At 39.7% G+C, this 21,263-nt stretch overlaps 1 protein-coding gene across 4 annotated transcripts in view; it reads right to left on the reverse strand.

The window, feature by feature from the left end:
- The window catches only part of espn (espin), an 87,374-nt gene that overhangs the window by 59,510 nt on the left and 6,601 nt on the right, over positions 1 to 21,263 (reverse strand). For all 4 annotated transcript variants that reach the window (XM_067413149.1, XM_067413148.1, XM_067413151.1 and 1 more), the window contains exons 3-4: positions 5,039 to 5,225; positions 18 to 200 (exon numbers count right to left, since the gene is read on the reverse strand). In XM_067413149.1, coding sequence (XP_067269250.1) covers positions 18 to 200; positions 5,039 to 5,225 — 370 coding nt within the window. The remainder of the gene's footprint in view (positions 1 to 17; positions 201 to 5,038; positions 5,226 to 21,263) is intronic.

Raw genomic sequence — 21,263 nt, forward strand, 5'->3', positions numbered from 1 at the left:
TGATTTCCTTTACATACCTCCAGCTCTCCATTCTCAGCTGCATCATGAAGAGGTGTACCACCCCAGCTGTCTGTCACTATTTCCCCCCCATGCAGGAGAAGCCAGCTGAGAACCTTGGCATGGCCACGGCTGGCGGCAAAGTGCATGGCACTGGCCCCATCATTGTCTCTGTCAGCCAGGCTGATTTCTGTGAAACTCATCTAAAGACAAAAAAAAGTGAAATAGAAGTTTGTAGTACAAAGTAGAAAATAGTTTGTACATGAATGCTAAAATTCATAAAAAGGACGCGTAAAAAGGACGCATATTTTCATGTCTCCATCCTCCCTGCCCACAGGAAGTTCCTGAGGTTCGCTTTCGGGGGCGAAGCGTACCAATATCGGGTTCTTCCCTTCGGTCTAGCTCTATCCCCTCGCACCTGGACCCCCGGCCCAGAGGCAGGTTATGGAGCAGGACATGCGCTCCCTGCTGGTCAAGGAGGCTATAGAACGAGTGCCTCCGCCAGACAGGGAGTCAGGGGTTTACAGTCGGTACTTCATTGTTCCCAAGAAGGGTGGAGGCTTGCGTCCAATATTAGATTTGAGGTACTTGAACCGGTCTCTGAGGAGATTCAGGTTCAAGATGCTCACCATTCAAGCTATAGTGTCTCAGATCCAGTTCGAGGACTGGTTCGTCACGATAGATCTGAAGGACGCATATTTTCATGTCTCCATCCTCCCTGCCCACAGGAAGTTCCTGAGGTTCGCTTTCGGGGGCGAAGCGTACCAATATCGGGTTCTTCCCTTCGGTCTAGCTCTATCCCCTCGCACCGTTACCAAGTGCATGGGTGCAGCGCTGGCCCCGATGAGGCTCCAGGGCATCCGTGTACTCAATTACATCGACGACGGGCTCATTTTGGCTCAGTCGTGCGAGATGGCGATTCGGCATCGAGATGTCATTTTGTCTCATCTCAGGTGCTTGGGGCTGAGACTGAACACGAGCAAGAGAGTGTTAACGCCCACCCAGAGGACAACGTTCCTAGGAGTAGTATTGGATTCGACCACGATGCGGGCGGGCATGCCTCCTGCGCGGGTTGAGACCATACGGGCGGAGGTCTCAGGTATGAAGCTAGGCCACAGCTAGGTTTGTGGAGGCCCAAGCATTCTTCCTGGCATATCAATTGCCTGGAAATGTTGCCAGTTAACAAGGCTCTGAGGAGCTTTCTCCCGGACCTCCACGGTCACCATGTCCTGATACGGTCCGACAATATGTCTGTGGTATCATATCTGAATCATCAGGCGGGTCTGAGGTCGCGCCCACTATGCAAGTTGGTGCATCAGATCCTCCTGTGGTCCCAGGGGAAACTGTCGTCTCTCAGAATGATGTATGTTCCAGGGGACCAGAACCAGGGAGCGGACGTCCTGTCGAGACAGGGGCTGAGGCCCGGGGAGTGGTGACTCCTCCCCCCCGAGGTGGTGGAGGCCATGTGCGAGAGGTTTGGCCCGGTGGAGGAGGATCTGTTTGCATCCCAAGAAATGACCCACTGTCCACTGTGGTTTTCCCTCTGGGGCTGGATGCCATGACTCAGACGTGGCCGAGGCTATGTCTGTATGCATTTCCCCTGGTCGTTCTGCTCCCGGGAGCTCTAGAGCGGGTCCGCCGGGAGGGCATCAGCCTTCTATTAGTAGCACCCCGGTGGTCGACCCAGGTTTGGTTCTCCGACATCGTGGCACTCCTAGACGGCCTCCCGTGGCAGGTCGCTCTGGGGAAGGACCTGCTGTCTCAGGCAGGGGGAATGATCTGGCCTGGGATCTGGCAGTGGTTCTTGAAGGGTTGCTCGAGGCCCCCTTCGAGCCACTGGAGTCGGCTGAGGCGAGAAATCTGACCCTCAAGGTAGCTTTTCTCCTCGCCATCACTTCTCTGAAGAGAGTGGGGGACCTCCAGGCCTTGTCAGTTATGCCAACCAGCTTGGAGTTTGCCCCAGGTGGGGTGAAAGCTATCTTGCACCCCAGGCCGGGCTACATGCCCAAGGTTCCATCTTTGGAGATGGAGTCAGTGTTTCTTCAGGCATTTCATCCTCCGCCTCACGCGACGGCAGAGGAAGCTAGGCTGCACCTGCTCTGCCCCGTTAGGGCTCTGAGAATTTATGTTGAGAGGTCAGCTGATTGGAGGAAATCGGACCAGCTCTTGGTGTGTTTTGGCCCTCCCAAGAAGGGGTTGCCTGCGGCGAGACAGACGATCAGTAACTGGATCATCCAGGCAATAGCCACGGCCTATCGGGTGCGCAATCTGCCTTCACCCATGGCCGTGAGGGCTCCCTCTACGAGGGGCCTGGCCTCCTCGGTGGCCCTCCTTTCGGGAGCTTTGTTTATCGAGATTTGCGAAGCAGCGGGGTTGGCTAACCCTCACACCTTTATCAGATTCTATAAGCTGGACCTCCTGGCTACGCCGGGTGCTAGGGTGCTCGCGTCCTGAGTGTGCCTGGGGTTATCAGCTTCACACCAGGACGGGCGTGTTTCGGTGTGGCCTAGTGGGTATTCGTTCCCCAGAGTGTCGTCACTCGACGACGCAGTGCGAGTTCCCTCGATAAAGGGAACGTCTCGGGTTATGTATATAACCCTTGTTCCCTGAGAGGGAACGAGACACTGCGTCTCGTCGCCACACCTTCACATAGAGCGCTCGCTTTATTGCAAAGGCTGTCTGTTGTATGAGACGGCGCCTTCTTATAGCTTCCGCGTATGCCATCACATACTAGGCCGTACTATGCATACTATGCATACTATGACGTAGCACCAATCGGATTGGTGGCAGATTTCATTCATACTTCAGAGACGTCACGCCGGGGGTGTTCCCCAGAGTGTCGTCACTCGACGACAAAGTGTCTCGTTCCCTCTCAGGGAACAAGGGTTATATACATAACCCGAGACGCTCTTCTCTCAGTTCGAGTTCTCATTCAACGCTGTTGAAGTGTATCACTGAGGAGCCAGCACGTGTATCCATCGACAGAAACATACATAAAGCATTATTTTTTAAAGTAACAACCCATATTAAAGATGCATCATCAGATGTGAGATGAACGTGGTGTGCATCCCGGCACCTTTTACACTGCACCCCTGCTCACGGCATTCCGGTTGGGAAACACTGGTCTATTCAAATGTATTGATTGACACCCCGCTGGTTTGTTTAGAGCTATTGAGAGCGCTGTGACCACGCGCGGCCGCGCCAAAATGCAACAGAATTTGTTTAAGACTTACGGTCGAATGAAACGCACCGAGTGTGTATGAGTGAGTGAGTGAGTGAGTAAGTGAGTAAGAGAGGTGCAAAGGCAGAGGGAGAGCTAGGAAAATCCACTGAACGAATATGCGTCGTAAAAATGCATGAATGATGAATCAATATGTGGCGGCTGGTGTTGATTCTGTGTCGGGCCGCCACAAATTAGTCTATGTGTGGGAAACTGCATTCATGCGACAGAAGAGGGCCTAAAACTGAGCCCTGTGTGTATATAGAAGGAAGGATAAATAAGTCACATTTATTTATATAGTACTTTTTTTTAACAATAAAAATCCTTTCAAAGTACAGTCACATTATTAAAAATAGTAAAACAACAGTGACTGTTAGTTAGAGCTAACAGTCTGCAATATATTAAGCAATATATTAAGATGCAATATATTAAGAGTCATTAGCAAGTCGATCAATCCACCACTAAATATCATGAAAATAAATAAATAAAACATATAATCAGTGTTAGGTAGTACTATTTATTACCAAAAGCGGTTCAATATCAAACAATAAGATTCCATGTACGATGTCGCATTTTCATTGGTCAGTCGTTGAATTCTATTTCTGATTGGTTGTTGCCATTTCGACGGTGTTTATGCAAAGAGCAAAGAGAATGAAACCGTAAAGAAGAATATGTCTCTTCTTGCGAGCGCACGGAAGACAGTCTGTAAACATACAAGCTTAATTTAAGCGAAGAGGAGAGATTCGCGATTGCACTGGACATTTTTTAAGTGCAGGCATATTCTCTGAGTGAGCCCAGAGAAAATTCTTCCAAGAGCAGCGTATCTGAGAGCGCACGCAGAGTTCTCGCGCACGAGCAGGGAGATTCGCGCTCGGCACATTACATTCCGCATGCGAGCAGAGAGAGATTCGCGCTCGCGCATTATATTCCCCGCACGAGCAGGGAAATTCGCACTCGGCACATTACATTCCGCACGCGAGCAGAGAGAGATTTGCGCTCACACACTATATTAATGTACTTTCACGCTACAATAATGCGCTCTCGACATTTGACAGGGAAATAACGCCATACAATGGGGCCAATTTTATGATCTTGCCTAGGGCCCCACAACCTCACGGGCCGGCACTGATAAGAAGTAGGAGGCAATGATGTTTGAGACTGTTTGTTTTGCCATGGCAAGGTTAATTAAATTTTTCATTCTAGGGCACCTTTAAGTCAAGTCTGTTTAAGTTAAGGCTGCTTAAGTCAAGTCTTTAGTTTATTGTTTTCTGCTTTTGAAATAAAGACTGCACTTGGGTTCTCAACCTCACCTTCAGTTGATCCTTCGTTACATTAGAATATTAGTAGACTGGTAGGGTTAGAGTTATAATAAGTTGACATGTAGTTGCAAATTTACTTACAGTCAGAAGAATATCTGTTGACCATGACAATAGAGTTAGCAGATATTAAGCAGACATTCTACTTATACTCTAATGAGTTAGATGATGTGTACTGGTAGTTGCAAAGTTAGGTTACACTTTATTTAAATTGTCATTGTTACAGTGTGATTTTTATATTTAAGTACTGAGTAATATTAACTAACTTCATAGGGTTAGGGTAGGATTAGGTTGTAACGTGTAACAAGGACACTGTAAAATAATAATAATAATAATAATAATAATAATAATAATAATAATAATAATAATAATAATAATAATAATATGAGTTACTTATAGTTAACAGAATATTTAAAGAGACCATCAAAATGAAGTGTTACCCATATTTTAAATTTTAAAATGTAATCAATAAAGAACTCATCCAATAAGGCAAACTTTAGCTCACCAGCCAGACAATGACAGTGTTGTGTCCCATCTGGGCTGCAGCGTGTAGTGGTGTCATCCCATCATTGGCTCTGATACTTGGCTCCGCCCCGCAGTCCTTCACTAGGTACTGGACAACTTCCAGGTGGCCCTCCTGACATGCAAGGTATAGTGGTGTGGCACCATTCTTGGTTTGAAAATTGACAACGCTAAAACACAAACAAAAACACAAAATCAAATTATACAATTAAATATTAGGTGCTTAAAGATCCCCCAAAAATGTTTTGTGTTGTTTCTATATGAATAGTACCTGTATCTTTAGTCATGTAAACAACCTCTTATAACCTCTTGTATAAAAACGTGTAACAGCAGCAAAGACCAAACCCATTATAATTATATGATTTCATTACATGGGACTCTGGAATTCTTTCAGTTGCAGCATTGCTGCACAATTTTGAATGCTGACATTTATGATGACAATATCCAATTAGCACAACTCTTAAGGCCCAGCGGATTGACAGCAGCGAGCCTGCATAACTTGATGATCTATGAGCTGATCAGTGCTCGTCACCATGAAAATGGCTGAGATTGCCAATTAAATCAAGGCAGTCATCACTATTACTTTATTCAAAGCAGAGCATGACTTCCAACATGCTTCAGTTTTAACAGCCTACAAAGGCTGAGTGTGGCTGCAAGTTTCAATATACTAACGCAACTCAACCAGGCCTTGCCCCTTTATTTTTTCAAATGCCTTGGGTGGGAATTGTTTAAATGAGGTATATTGTGACATGTTCGTTCCTGAAAGAACATGGAGGTGTTTCAGGAAGTTAAAAAACAATGCTAACTAATATAGAGAATAACGATTGTCTCGCAATATATCTATGGTTCCAAGAAAACAAGGCACAACTGCGAGACAATCGAGGAAAACCAATCAACAAAGGGACTACAAACATGGCGCTAGAAACAGGAAACTGGAACAAAACTGGGCAAATGCAAACTACAATAAGAGCCACATTTATGACTACACTGTAAAAAATTAAAATGGAAATTGTACTGGTAATTTTCTGCCAGTACATTATCCAGTAATTTTATGAAAATTTCCGTTGACCCTTAAAACACAAACTAATGCAATGTGCAATTCAAAATACAGGTAAAACACCTGTAAAAAAAAAAAAAAAAAAAAACCTTACATAAAATTCCTTCATATTTATACAGTAAATTGTGCCCTATTTTTAAGTACTTTTTTACAGTGTACCATTGTTCCCCCAGTTACAATTATTTACAATTATCAGTTACTTTTTTTATATTGACATTATTGATGTTAAGATGACAAAGGTTAAATACCTATAAATTCTCAATCACACTTAATTCCGAATTCAAAAAGGTCCCAGAGACATTGTTGACCCTCTGAGACAAATTAATACAACAGTCCAGTGTTTGCCTTTCTCAGGGGAAAGATCCAGCATTAATGTCTTTCCAAGAGTCTTCCTCAAAGTCACAGCAGGAGTTCTAGGAGAGAACAGGAGTCTTCCTATAAATACCACAAAGCTCAGCTTTATTTGGACACAGACTGACAAGGCATCAATGAGTCTCTTAAGAGGATCAGCACTGCCTCACTCACTGTATTTATTTGCTGTATTCGCTGGCACTGTGCAGTAGGCAAACTATGAGGATTGTTAACATAGGAAAAGTGATTGTTGTTTTGATCTGTGGCTCATGTCAAACTTGGCAAACATAGTTTGCTCTTGAATCCTCTAATACCCTAAACCACCTTTCTCTTAAAAAGTTATGAAAAGAATAGTTACAGTGTGTTTCTTTCATGTTGATTCAATGATTCAAGATGGTCTGTTCAGAATAGCATACTATGTTCCAGCAATATAGGATACTTTGCAAATAATTTCTGTATAACCCTAACCCTAACATCTTTAATGTGACTTAAATATCATACAATAATATTAATATATTAGACTTAAAGTGCTATATAATATTTCCAAGCAAGCGTAAGTGATATATTGATAGACACCAAGTGGGCCGCACATGTCCTAAAAAGTGAAGCTAAAACGTCTCGAACACCCACAGGTGATTGGTCCCAGTGTAGCTCATAAACCCCGCCCCCTCCATGTATTCTAATAGGACGCGCGAGAAACTAAACAATAGACTTTTTCACATTTCCGTGTCTCAGAGCGGAAGTCGTCATAGTTGGGTTAACTTTTATAGCAGTGAATGAGAGTATACATGAAATATATTTTTTGTGTATTTTTGCTCAATTTGCTCAAATAGCAAAAGAAAAATTCCACATAACACAATATCGAAATATTTTCAACTAAATGTCCAATTTTTTTAATTAAATATCCAAATCAATTTAATTACTAAACTAAATTAACTATATCAACTAAATTACTGATCTGCTCACATTGTCACTATGTGACAATTGAAATGAGCTAGATGACATCACTATTTTCTCCAGAGCGGTTGTACAGCCGATTCAAATTATTTTGCATTATTGTCCTGTTTAATACTGTGAAGCTGCTTTGAAACATTCGTCATTGTAAAAAGCGCTATATACATAAAGTTGGCTTGACTTGACTTAAAAATAGTGAGATTGATAACTGCAGTGAAAAGAGAAAAAGATGTACATTTTTACCATCACTCCCATAGATGCTATATTACAAGCACCCTCACAGCAGCTATGACTTCTTTTTATTATTATTATTTTGTAATTTGATGCAAAATAAATAAAATACAAAGTATTAGTGGTATAAATGTACATAAATAAAATAAAAAGTAATTAAAAAATAACTTTTTAGGATTTATACTGATGACCATTAAAACTTGTCATTATAGTTTGTGAAAAGGGTCTATCAAATTACACTTCAAATACATTTTTTTCAAAGAGGGTTTCTGTCTTTTAAGGTTTTTTTTTTTAAATCACTTTAACAAAAGTGTTCGTTTAAAAAAAAAATACAAGTTTAGTTTTAAACATAGATGCTATAAAAACGTGGGTGTAATGTGATGTTATGATTAACAGCTTCTCTGAGAAAAGTTGTCACTGAGGCACCAACTGACTTTTTTCAGGATTTTCAGAAGGAGATTTTGTCTGGCTATCACCAGACCAAGCTCAATTTAAGACTGAACATTGGTCTGGGGAGTCTGCTATCTGCTATGTATTTTCTACTGCACATGAGGCGTGATAAACAAGCATTATTCAAATGACTTTGTATGCAATTGGATAGTCCTTCAACAAATCAGATCACAAGAGGCATAATCAATGGGCAACAACCCCATAGCTTCTCTATCCGTCATTGGCCCGTCCCAAATGGCACACTTCAGGTGCACTTTCGGTCTTGTGGACTTACAATGGCCGCGTGTCCGTTAAGTCCACGAGATCGCAGGATGTCCCATTTCTCATTTTAGGTCTCAGAAGGATGCTCGTTAGCGCCCCCTTTGCGGCTGTTATGCGCCCTCGATGCGCACTTCTGCCAAGCCCCCCAATGAAAGTGCGGACCCAGTCTAGAGAACAGGGCCGGCTCTAGATTTCCGTATGTTTCCGGTATGATTTTGTCTGTCCCAATCAATCGTTTAGTAAACAACAGTATATTACTGTTTAATGTAAATAAGACGGCATCTAAGGTTACTCCCGTAAAAAAAAAACACAAAAAAAAACAGAGAGAGAGGACCCACTTTTTATTTGCTTCTGATGCCCATGTAGGCCTATAGAGCATTTGTACTTTTCATAACTAGCATACATATGATACGTTATCCACATTTATAACAAACTGAACTTTGATATTTAAATTACATCCATGTAGGTTATTGTAGATTATTGTCAGTGAAGTTATGTTTGTAATACGTAACATTAGTAGAAAACTAGCAAGTAATAGCTTAGTGACAGAAATGTTATTTAGTTGATAATATTGATAATACTACGTTCATTTATTTAGTTTGACAACTTATTGGCTGAGATAAGAAGACTAACCTCTATATGGGGCTTTCTTTTGATCTTCTTCCTTTCTTTTTTTCCGTCCCTGTGCATCCGCGGGTTTAGACGCCTCATTTTTTTTATGAATGCACAAGGGATGAGCACTTGCCTGACGCCTGTACCAATAATCAATAATCACCATCAATTCAAGCTAATAATTGATAAGTAATTAAATGTGTGGCTGAGGGGGCGCCCTATGATGATCATGTTTAATAAACATTATGTTGTATTTCGCTTGTTCTGATTCTATGCTGAAAGTAATGGGCGGCACTAGAAGGCGCTCACGCCTCCAACACAATTGTCACCCTAGGCAACCGCCTAGCTCGCCTATAGCAAACGCCGGCCCTGCTAGAGTAGAATGGAGCTAGAGTTTCAATATTTCCATAACTGTTTATGATAGACACCATTAATCGATAGAAATTTGTCAACCAATAGAAATTTTAACACGGTTACTCTCACGTGACATTGCTGTGCTGCATGGTCACGAAAGCTTATAGGCTATTGTTTGCATGTATTTTGCAGCATTGCAGTTTAAAAACAAGTGACTTAAACCATTGAAATGTAATAAACAGCGAAAGAGAACTAATCTGAGAGATGGTTTAGAGAAGCCGCAGCTTCAGGCCACATACACACTGTAAAGTTTCAAGAGTGGCAACCACATTTAAGGATACGTTCAGACTGTCAGTTAAAAAAAAAAGTGCATTAAACTACATATGAGTATAGCTTGAAATTCGCATTTCATGTGATTTTTTTGCCATTTGCTAAATTGGACCGCATTTTAATCAGATATTCTGCAATATTCATAACATTTTTTGAAATCTTTTTCAATCTGATTGCTCTGATCGGTTTTCGTGTGGTTTTGGCTTGTACCAACGCATTGCCAATGCAGAAAACGAAAGAGTGCCACGGGACACACCAATCAGATCTGAACAGTAGCTAGTTATACACAATGTGGACAGTCAATAATTTTAGATCAGATTCCAATCGGATATACAAATAATCATATTTGGACTGGCAGTGTGAACAAAGTCTAAATTATGTCTCCATGCGTGGGACAAAAAACTTGATTTGTTCAATAATTTTAATCACAGCACAGTCAATGGAGTCGATAAGTAGCTAATTAAGACCCAATAAATACATTTTATTTGGATATTTAGTTGAATAACTTGGATAAAAATTTTCAAGTCCCCAACTGAGCAAGCCAAGCCAAAGGCGGCAAGAAAGGTACCCGACCTCATTGAGTTTTTCCCCATTGTCCAATAGCATGAATGGAGAGGCGGGCCTTCCATTGAGGACTGACAACACAGCTGATTGGGGGTTTGCAACATTTCTTTAAAAACTCCTTTCACAGTTACAAAACCTCAACCAAAAAAACCAGTGCAGTGTGCCCTACGTTTTCAAACCTAAAAAAAAAACATGTACCTTCTCATCAGTGCCATAAAAAATAAAATAACAAGAGCGTAATATACCTGCTGTCGTTCGTGTCATTATTGTTATTGTAAAATCTCTCACTGTTCTACTGAATTCCTTTTGTGTTGCTTTAATAAGAATAAATGTAAGCATATTTAATTTTTAATTTACACAGTGAAGTTTTCCAGGTTTTTTTTTTTTATATAAATAAATTTGATTACTTTATACAATTTATGTAGTAGGCCTATATATATATATATAGTGCTTTAAGTTATAGTTCCTTGTCCTATTGCTTGCAATTCATTTCTTTGTTCTTATTTTATCAAAGAGCAGAATTTAAACCTGCCAGTAACCAAGTAAACAGTCTGACTGTGGGAAACATCAGCAATCAGACAAAACAATGCAGTTAATTTAATAGCAAAAAAAATAAATAAAGAGATGGTGAATTTTTAAAACAGGAAGAGGAATTAATCAGGGGCTCAGTCATTAGGAAGTGATCAGACATGTGAATCTTTCATGAGTGTAACCCTAACAGGCACAGTCATCCATGCCCGGGTGGGGGGTGGAGACGGACACACTAACTGACCTATGTAATGACCACACATAAAACACACATACGCATGATTTATATGGCTAAAAAATAGACAAACTGAAATACATTAGATCTATAATGTATATTCAAGAGTAACTATTGTTTCCCCAACAATAAACCAAAATAGAGTGTTGATGGTGCATCATGATCAACATTGTTTTCAAATTTAAATTCTATATTCTGTCTAGCCCAGGACTTCCTCATATCTACAGAAACAATGTTTGTAATGACATAAAACTATTGTATGTTCACAAAGGTCCCTGAGCTGATACAGCCTTATTTGCAGCACAGCTGTCCTTCCTGTATGAATAATTTAGGCTTGAGTGAAAAGGTAACAGAAGCAGCTGTCAGAAGATGTGTGGCAGAGCAAAGCACTTCAACCAACAAAGTCCCACTTGACCTCTTTTTCACAAGGCACAGTTGATCAGCTTTTTTTAATTGAACAGGAATGTTCTTACACGAGGTAGATCTTGATAAATGGGAACATGTCAGCAAACTTTAAATGATAGCAGAAAGTAATGGAAACACACTGAAATTGGACAAAACTACTCATTTGGAATCATGTGCCAATAGCTCTATTCCTTGCAATTACAGTGAATGTGTAATTACCAGATGATTGAATCGGTGATTTGAATTCAAGAACAGGACCAGTCTGAAAGAAGAATTCACAATCTGTGAACTGGATGAACAGATTAATTGAAAACAATCTCTCAGAGGAAAGCTTGGGGAAAGTGCACAACTAAACCAGAAGTGTAAATGGGACAGTCAAATGTTCACATTCACAATTCCTTCACATACTTAACCATCACTGTTAAAGAGCTCATGAATTTAAAAAATCCACTTTTCCTTGAGCTTTTGATATACAGGTCCTTCTCAAAAAATTAGCATATGTGATAAAAGTGCATTATTTTCCATAATGTAATGATAAAATTAAACTTGCATATATTTTAGATTCATTGCACACCAACTGAAATATTTCAGGTCTTTTATTGTTTTAATACGGATGATTTTGGCATACAGCTCATGAAAACTAAAAAAATTAGCATATCAGGAAAAGGTTCTCTAAACAAGCTATTAACCTAATCATCTGAATAAACTAATTAACTCTAAACACCTGCAAAAGATTCCTGAGGCTTTTAAAAACTCCCAGCCTGGTTCATTACTCAAAACTGCAATCATGGGTAAGACTGCCGACCCGACCCTGTCCAGAAGGCCATCATTGACACCCTCAAGCGAGAGGGTAAGACACAGAAAGAAATTTCTGAATGAATAGGCTGTTCCCAGAGTGCTGTATCAAGGTACCTCAGTGGGAAGTCTGTGGGAAGGAAAAAGTGTGGCAAAAAACGCTGCACAACGAGAAGAGGTGACCGGACCCTGAGGAAGAGTGTGGAGAAGGACCGATTCCAGATCTTGGGGGACCTGCGGAAGCAGTGGACTGAGTCTGGAGTAGAAACATCCAGAGCCACGGTGCACAGGCGTGTGCAGGAAATGGGTTACAGGTGCCGCATTCCCCAGGTCAAGCCACTTTGGGCTACAGAGAAGCAGCACTGGACTGTTGCTCAGTGGTCCAAAATACTTTTTTCAGATGAAAGAAAATTTTGCATGTCATTCAGAAATCAAGGTGCCAGAGTCTAGAGGAAGACTGGGGAGAAGGAAATGCCAAAATGCCTGAAGTCCAGTGTCAAGTACCCACAGTCAGTGATGGTCTGGGGTGCCATGATCAGCTGCTGGTGTTGGTCCACTGTGTTTTATCAAGGGCAGGGTCAAGGCAGCTAGCTATCAGGAGATTTAGGAGCACTTCATGCTTCCATCTGCTGAAAAGCTTTATGGAGATGAAGATTTGGTTATTTCAGCACGACCTGGCACCTGCTCACAGTGCCAAAACCACTGGTAAATGGTTTACTGACCATGGTATTACTGTGCTCAATTGGCCTGCCAACTCTCCTGACCTGAACCCCATAGAGAATCTGGGGGATATTGTGAAGAGAAAGTTGAGGGACGCAAGACCCAACACCCTGGATGAGCTTAAGGCCGCTATCGAAGCATCCTGGGCCTCCATAACACCTCAGCAGTGGTACAGGCTGATCGCCTCCATGCCACGCCGCATTGCAAGTATTGAGTGCATAACTGAACATAATTACTTGAAGGTTGACTTTTTTTGTATTAAAAAACTTTTCTTTTATTGGTCGGATGAAATATGCTAATTTTTTTAGATTAGTAATTGAGTAATTTGGGGTTTTCATGAGCTGTATGCCAAAATCATCAGTATTAAAACAATAAAAGACCTGAAATATTTCAGTTGGTGTGCAATGAATCCAAAATATATGAAAGTTTAATTTTTATCATTACATTATGGAAAACAATGAACTTTTATCACATATGCTAATTTTTTGAGAAGGACCTGTATAAAAGGTCATCGCAATATAAGAATATCCTGTACATTTCTGGGCTGATAACTTCCTTGTTAAATAAATATATGCTTCTATTGACAGTAGGCTAATCAAACAAGAGATCTGTGAAATTTCGTTCCTGTGATCGCAGAGAAAACAAAACGCCGCCTAAAGATGAACGTCTCATTCTGTAGCCCAGCACAATGATTCACGCATGTAAAATAACTCATGTAACATAAATAACATAGGCATACATTGAGCTAAAAAGGATGGAGCTACCAAGCTACCAAGTCATTGAAGATTACAAAGTAGTGTGCAGTGCCTGGTTGTGGAAGAAGTCACTACACAAGCTTCCTTCGGGTTCCAATATTAGAAATGAAGTTGAACTTTATTTTAAATTAAGTTCCAGGTCGCGTGGTTAAGACATTGTGTGTTTGATCGCTTCATTTCACCGCAGATTCTTTTGTAAACAGGAAATTGGATTTGCAGATTAAATAAAGGATGTTGTGCCTTCTATACTGGATCCCACAGGAATGTTCCAAAACATTTGTGATAGTATTGCATTGTTACAGATCGTTTGATATCGACTGATTATGTTCACGTGTCAAACTAAATATAGTTAACAATAACTTACCACACTGTCTCAGGCTGGAGTATCCTTTGTATTTGGGGTGTTGTTGGCTCATTGTCCTGCGGTTTGGGATCAGACTCGAGCATGTATTGGCCAGAATTTGAGCCTAACATGCTATCTTAAATAGTAAAATAACTTTTCTTTTTTGATGTGCGTTGTTTACTTTCTTTACTTGATATTCTAAGGAAAAAGGGAATTGCGGAAGTTTTGAACATGCTGATTTGTCTGCAGTGAAGTTTTGCTGATGCACATACTTAAAGTGTGTGTGTGTGTGTGTGTGTGTGTGTGTGTGTGTGTGTGTGTGTGTGTGTGTGTGTGTGTGTGTGTGTGTGTGTGTGTGTGAGTGTGTGAGTGTGTGTGTGTGTGTGTGTGTGTGTGTGCCCTTGTTTATATTACATTGTGGGGACCAAATGTCCCCATAAGGATAGTAAAACCTGAGATCATACATGTAATAGGGACAGAGCGCGACATGTTATATTACACTAAGAACTACATCCACTGGAGGAGAACGTAGTCAGCGACATGAAATATAATATATAATACTGACATTTAGATATTTAACTAAATGTTTACTGCACACATAGGCATACTGAGTGTCAGGATCCCAAAATTGACATATTCTTGGATCCCAAAATTGACATATTCTTCCTGCTGAAGCTTCACATCTTATTGCCTGTATCCACTTTTGTCTCCTCAAACGCTCGTTTTTTGGGGTCAACAGCTTATAAAAACGTAGTTATGTGTTTTTTACCTTGTTTGCTGTACATCTTGTCACATATCAGCTTTTAGACATTGATCTGTTTTTTGTTATATAAGAAAACACAAGGCAACCGCTTCATGTAATATAAAGTCAATGGAGAGCATCAGATTGATATTGAAATGAACATGAACTAATGTCGAAATAAACATGAACTAAGATTGATAAATGCTAGAAGTATTATTAATTCTAAATTCATATTAACTAAAGTAGTTAACTAATTACACCTTATTCTAAACTGTTACGGAAGAAAGTATAGGGATAATTGTAATTTTTGTATGAACTATATTCACAAAATTAAAGCAACAGAACTGTCACTTTTGATTCTTACACTTTATGCAAATAAGAGTCCATCCTCCAATTTCTGACACATGAGGTAATTGAAGCGAGTTAGTGCCCCTAATCTGCATTAGCTGGTTGTGTAACTGCCCCACCCCCTTCCTTTGTGGCACCTTATGTCTGCATTGAGTTTTATGACCAATGCATTCATGTCATTAGCTTTATCACCAGAGGACCATGTCCTCTACGGCCTGTGAGAATGGGATATGCATGAGCAACACCCTAATTTGACCTCCTCTCATAAATCACTGGTTCATTCCCTTTATCTATGTCTGTCCTCCTTTCACAAAAGACACTGATACCCTAATAATGCCAACAGTGCGCTCCATTGAGCAGTTGGTCTGAATGGAGTTGATAATGCGTGTATCCAGCCATGTTCAAAATAGATAGCATGAGACAGCATTAGACAAAATTGTTCATGTGTGCTAGTCTTCTGCTTTTTTATGCAATTCTATTACATAATGCATGGTAAATGAAAGTTGCCTTATGTTTTCATATATATGAATCATATGTATATATGAAAACATAAGGCAACTTTCATTTACCATGCATTATGCAATAGAATTAGGATCAGCAATAGAATCAGTGGCTGGATGGTTCCTTCGAAATTTTCCTTTCTAGATTTCCTTTTTCAATTTATGAATAAAACAAAGCCTGTGGTAAACATAAATTGACAATATTTTAATGTTTTGTTCTATAATGTATATTACACACACATATCGAAAACGATATTTTAAGCACTTATGTTTATTTTTGAAAACATATGTTTTAGATATGTTGCATTTTATTTTATGTATTTTATAATAAAACGTGAGTACTGGAAATATTGCGCTTATGTTATTTCAGGCATTTAACCAAAAACCCATAACAAAAAACCCTATTGACTTTGAGACAAAGTATATCAAATATCATCCCAGCATGAGTAGTGAAAGATTTGTATCGATCAATCATCAATCAATCAACTTTATTTATATAGCGCTTTTACAATCACGTTTTGTTTCAAAGCAGCTTCACAGTGTCAAACCGGATAATATTGCATCAAAATTAGATTTGGCTGTTCAGTCGTTCTGGAGAAAACAGTGATGTTATCAGCTTATTTTAATTTATCATATAGCGACAATGTTGGCAGATCCGTATTATAGTTTATACAGTCCCTGACAAAAGTCTTGTCACTTATCTATTTTCTAGAAATACCTGATATTAACCTGACTTTAAATTAATTGATTGGTGTTAGAAATAGCTCATATGAAAAGCTAAAACCCTCCCAAATGATGTTTAATGCACTGAAATAAATAATTTTCACAGAAAAAATATTTATCATTTAATCAAGACAGAAAGGTCAAATTTTGGCAAGACAAAAGTTTTGTCACCTATACAGAAATTGAACAAATTTACTGCAAATACAAAAATACGTCAGCAAATTAAGTTGTGGTGCTGTGAGATCCAAATTTAATATCTTGTATGACTTCCATGAGCTTGAAGGACTGCATCCATGCGGTTTGGCAAGGATTCATACAATTTATTGATGAAGTCATCAGGAATAGCTAAGAAAGCAGTCTTGCATGCCTCCCAGAGTTCATCAATATTCTTTGGTTTCGTCTTCCATGCATCCTCTTTCATCCTACCCCACATATGCTCAATGATGTTCATGTCTGGTGACTGGGCTGGCCAATCCTGGAGCATCTTGATCTTCTTCGCCTTGAGGAACTTTGATGTGGAGATGGAAGCAGGGGCGGAGCCAGACGATGTAAACATTCGGGACTTAGCCCAAACCTAGGGGGATCCGGGGGCATACTCCCCTGGGGAGATTTTTTTCCCATTTACATCAGCTAAATGCACTATTTTTCAGGCTGTTTGAGATAATAGAATGCCTAAAAATATATATTCTATCTGGGAAAATCATAAGTTACTTTTAAAAAATTCAGCCAGTAGAGCCTACAACCTGTTTGGTATTTAACTGTTCTCCAGCTGTAGTGAAGCCAAAACACCAAAAATTTTAAGGATGACTAATTTTAACCCCTGGCAAATAAAAAAGGCAACCATTATCTGACTATTTTTAAGTTAGCCTGCATAGGTGAAATTGGAATTTGGTGTAAACATCATTATTAATCTTTAGAGTTCAGTTTGGTTTACTTTGTGCTTAGCTGACAAATTTGCTACATCAGAATCTATGACCAATCAGATGTTGTTTTCGGCTGCAAACTTTCGCGGTTGGTTAGTTCTACAAAGGAAATGCCCATATTTGGATTAGACAGCGCTGTGTGTGAGACTGAGAGCTTTATAATGACATTGTCATGTCATGTTTCTGTGAATTGAGACGGCACGGGAGCTCGCGTTAGAGTAACTTTGGATGATTTCAGGTAGAGATCTAAAGGCGCACGGTGACAAAATATAATGAAATAACCACCTTAAATGTGTAATGTTGCCTTTTTTTATTTTTACATGAAAGCTTACATGTTAAGGGAGTAAACTGGGCCAAAATCTCAAAATTGACTATGTTTTCACCTGCCGTGTCTCACCTTAATAAGTAACACCTAACGTTAACTCTAGCTAGCCAGCAATACAGTCATGTAACTCAAGTGTTACAACAGCGGATTCACAAACCTGCAACTCTTTCGTCTGACGCAGAATCTCTCTCTGGCCGGTGAGGTTTAGTGTTCCTTTTTTTAAAAATGTGTAGTGTCCATGTTAACTATAGTTAACTACGACGCCGGCGAAATACAAAAGCCCGCCAATCCCTGATGACAACGACGAAGAAAAATCTTGTTAGTCATGTTAGTTTTTATTGGCTGCATGTTGGCATTGCAAGCTGAGTGATGTGCGACGCATTGCCGACTGCCACACACACGGTAAAGGAGCTTTTGTTTCATTTTTTTGCCGCTCCAGTCTGAAAGACTGAGAGGAAATGAAACAAAATTAAAAACATTTTTTTCTTTTTTTTAAATAAAAGATTCGGGGCTTTTGACAAAACATTCGGGGCTTAAGCCCAATTAGCCAAATTCCATCTCATGTTCTCCTCCAACTTTAAAATGATCGGACACCATTGTTCTACCTTTATTTTTGTAAAGGGCATTTGAATTAGTCTTTGAACGTTTGTTTTTACACTAGGCCAGTACTTCCACCTACCTCAAGGATGTGACCTTTCCGACGTGATGACGTCATACGTCATGCAAAAGCAGAGTACAGAAGTAGCGCATTTGAGATTAAAAAGTATCTAAATGTTGTTGTTTTTTATTTTTAAGAAAATGGCAGATGGTTTTGCTAGATAAGACCCTATTCCTCGGCTGGGGTTATGCAGAGCCCTCTGAAGCCCTTCGAAGAGCTTTGAAACCGCATTGATTTGGATCTTCAACCCATTGGTTGCAACTGAATACCATTATGTGGAGAAACATCATGAAATGTTTCTCAAAAAACTCAACAAAAACATTTTTTGACTGAAGAAAGAAAGACATTAACATCTTGGAGGATATATTGATGAGATAAATTGTCAGGAAAATGATATACACAAGACAAGTTAATTTTATAAAAGGTAGATATGATGTCAAAATTTTGGGACATTTAGCTACAGATAATGTGATATGCCTACCCTGCCTTGCGTGGCTAAAAACATGCTGTGAAAATTATGTTTAGATTACAAAATACCTAGGATTCCAAGGAATTGATTACTGACTAGGTCCCTGGCATGCCCTGGACTTGTCCACCTAGATCTATCCTCCACCATTGATTCGTTTTGTTAAGTTTACACAACTGCAAAACTCTCTGCTAACCCCATTAGGCCAACCATGGGTTCCTTGTAGACAATTGTGCTACAGAATTATCAGTAAGCTGTTTTGCTATAAATCATCACAACAACAACACTATGCGGCACTTACGTAGTGAATCAGACATTTTAACCACCATGTCAAGATTCATTAGCCCTGACTAAGAGATGTAATAAGAAAGGGACACAGTTACAATACACGTGCCCTGACCCTCTGACATGATAATGTTATCTCTTCCCCTTTCAAAAGCAACCCTATCATCACAATGCAGAAAAGTCCTACATAGCAGACCTCTATTCAAGAGTATTTGTTTACCTCATTAGTTTATCACTTGTACTGACAGTCACCATTGAGACAGGAATACACAGTGCTGAATAAGCATAAGCAATATCACTTTTCCTGATTAAACTTTCAGGGGGATTTACAAACAATGAATTGCTAGCATTGTTTATTTGCAGCCAATGTCTATGTTATATTAGTGCCCAGTCCGCTAAAAGAATTTTCTGCCAGGACATACACTCACCTAAAGGATTATTAGGAACACCTGTTCAATTTCTCATTAATGCAATTATTTAATCGACCAATCACATGGCAGTTGCTTCAATGCATTTAGGGGTGTGGTTCTGGTCAAGACAATCTCCTGAACTCCAAACTGAATGTCAGAATGTGAAAGAAGGGTGATTTAAATGAATGCAAATGAATGAATGAATGAGGCATTTATATAATATATATAAATATAATATATATTAAATAAATAAATAATATATAATAAATAATAAATAAAATATATATTATATAATGTATATAATTCATCTGTACTACTGTACACCCAAAGTGCTTTACACTTATGACAGGGGTCTCTCCTCAACCACCACCAGATTTAAACAATTTTTAGCGTGGTATGGTTGTTGGTGCCAGATGGGCCGGTCTGAGTATTTCACAATCTGCTTAGTTACTGGGATTTTCACACACAACCATTTCTAGGGTTACAAAGAATGATGTGAAAAGGGAAAAACATCCAGTATGTGGCAGTCCTGTGGACAAAAATGTCTTATTGATGCTAGAGGTCAGAGGAGACTAGGCAGACCGATTCAAGCTGATAGAAGAGCAACATGATCAATCAGGATCCATCATGCCTTGTTACCCCTGTGCAGGCTGGTGGCGGTGGTGTAATGGTGTGGGGGATGTTTTCTTGGCACACTTTAGGCCCCTTAGTGTCATCAACTGGACATCGTTTAAATGCCACAGCATACCTGAGCATTGTTTCTGACCCTGTCCATCCCTTTATGACCACCATGTACCCATCCTCTGATGGTTCCTTCCAGCAGGATAATGCACCATGTCACTAAGCTTGAATCATTTGAAATTGGTTTCTTGAACATGACAATAAGTTCACTGAACTAAAATGGCCCCCATAGTCACCAGATCTCACCCCAAGAGAGCATCTTTGGGATGTGGTGGAACGGGAGCTTCGTGCCCTGGATGTCCATCCCACAAATCTCCATCAACTGCAAGATGCTATCCTATCAATATGGGCCAACATTTCTAAATGCTTTCAGCACCTTGTTGAATCAATGCCACTCAGAATTAAGGCAGTTCTGAAGGTGAAAGGGGGTCAAACAGTATTAATATGGTGTTCCTAATAATCCTTTAGGTGATTGTATTTATTAATATTAAATGTACTGACATTTCCTTTAACCCTAAAACACAACACAATGCAATGTGTATTTTTAAAATACGGGTGAAACACTAACCTGTGAAATATCAAGATGGAAAATTCCTTAATATTAATCAAGTACATTTCGCACTATATATGCCTTGTCACTAGAGCAGGATGGATATTTCATCAGGACAACGATCCAAAACAAACATCAAAATCAACAAGAAATGTGCCACTGAGCTCAAAATGAAGCCTCTGCTATGGCCATCCCAGTTCCCTGACCTGAACCCTATAGAAAACGAGTGGTGTGAACTGAAGAGAAGAAGCACCAACATTGATCTGGAAATCTGAAGAGATTCTGTATGGAGGAATGGTCTCTGATCTGTTGTCAGGTGTTCTTCAAACTCACCAGGCATTATAGGAGAAAACTCATTATGTATCAATAATGGTGGTCAATAGGTGTCAATAATTATGGTCAACGTGCTTTAGAGAATATAAAATTATATAATTTATTTTATAATGTGATTCATTCTCCCACTTACAATTATTTTGCCTCATTGAAAGGTTATATTTTTTTAATGAAAGAATAAACAACGCAGTTATATTTTTACAGCCATCTTTGATCATATTTACCATGGTGTGCCAATAATTCTGACAACTGTATTTAGTTGACCGGTGTATTTATCACAAACGCTTCCAAAAAAGTTTAAATCCAGATAAATCAGCTA

The sequence above is a fragment of the Pseudorasbora parva genome, chromosome 13 (assembly GCF_024679245.1).
Source record: "Pseudorasbora parva isolate DD20220531a chromosome 13, ASM2467924v1, whole genome shotgun sequence".
Classification (NCBI taxonomy): Eukaryota; Metazoa; Chordata; class Actinopteri; order Cypriniformes; family Gobionidae; genus Pseudorasbora; species Pseudorasbora parva.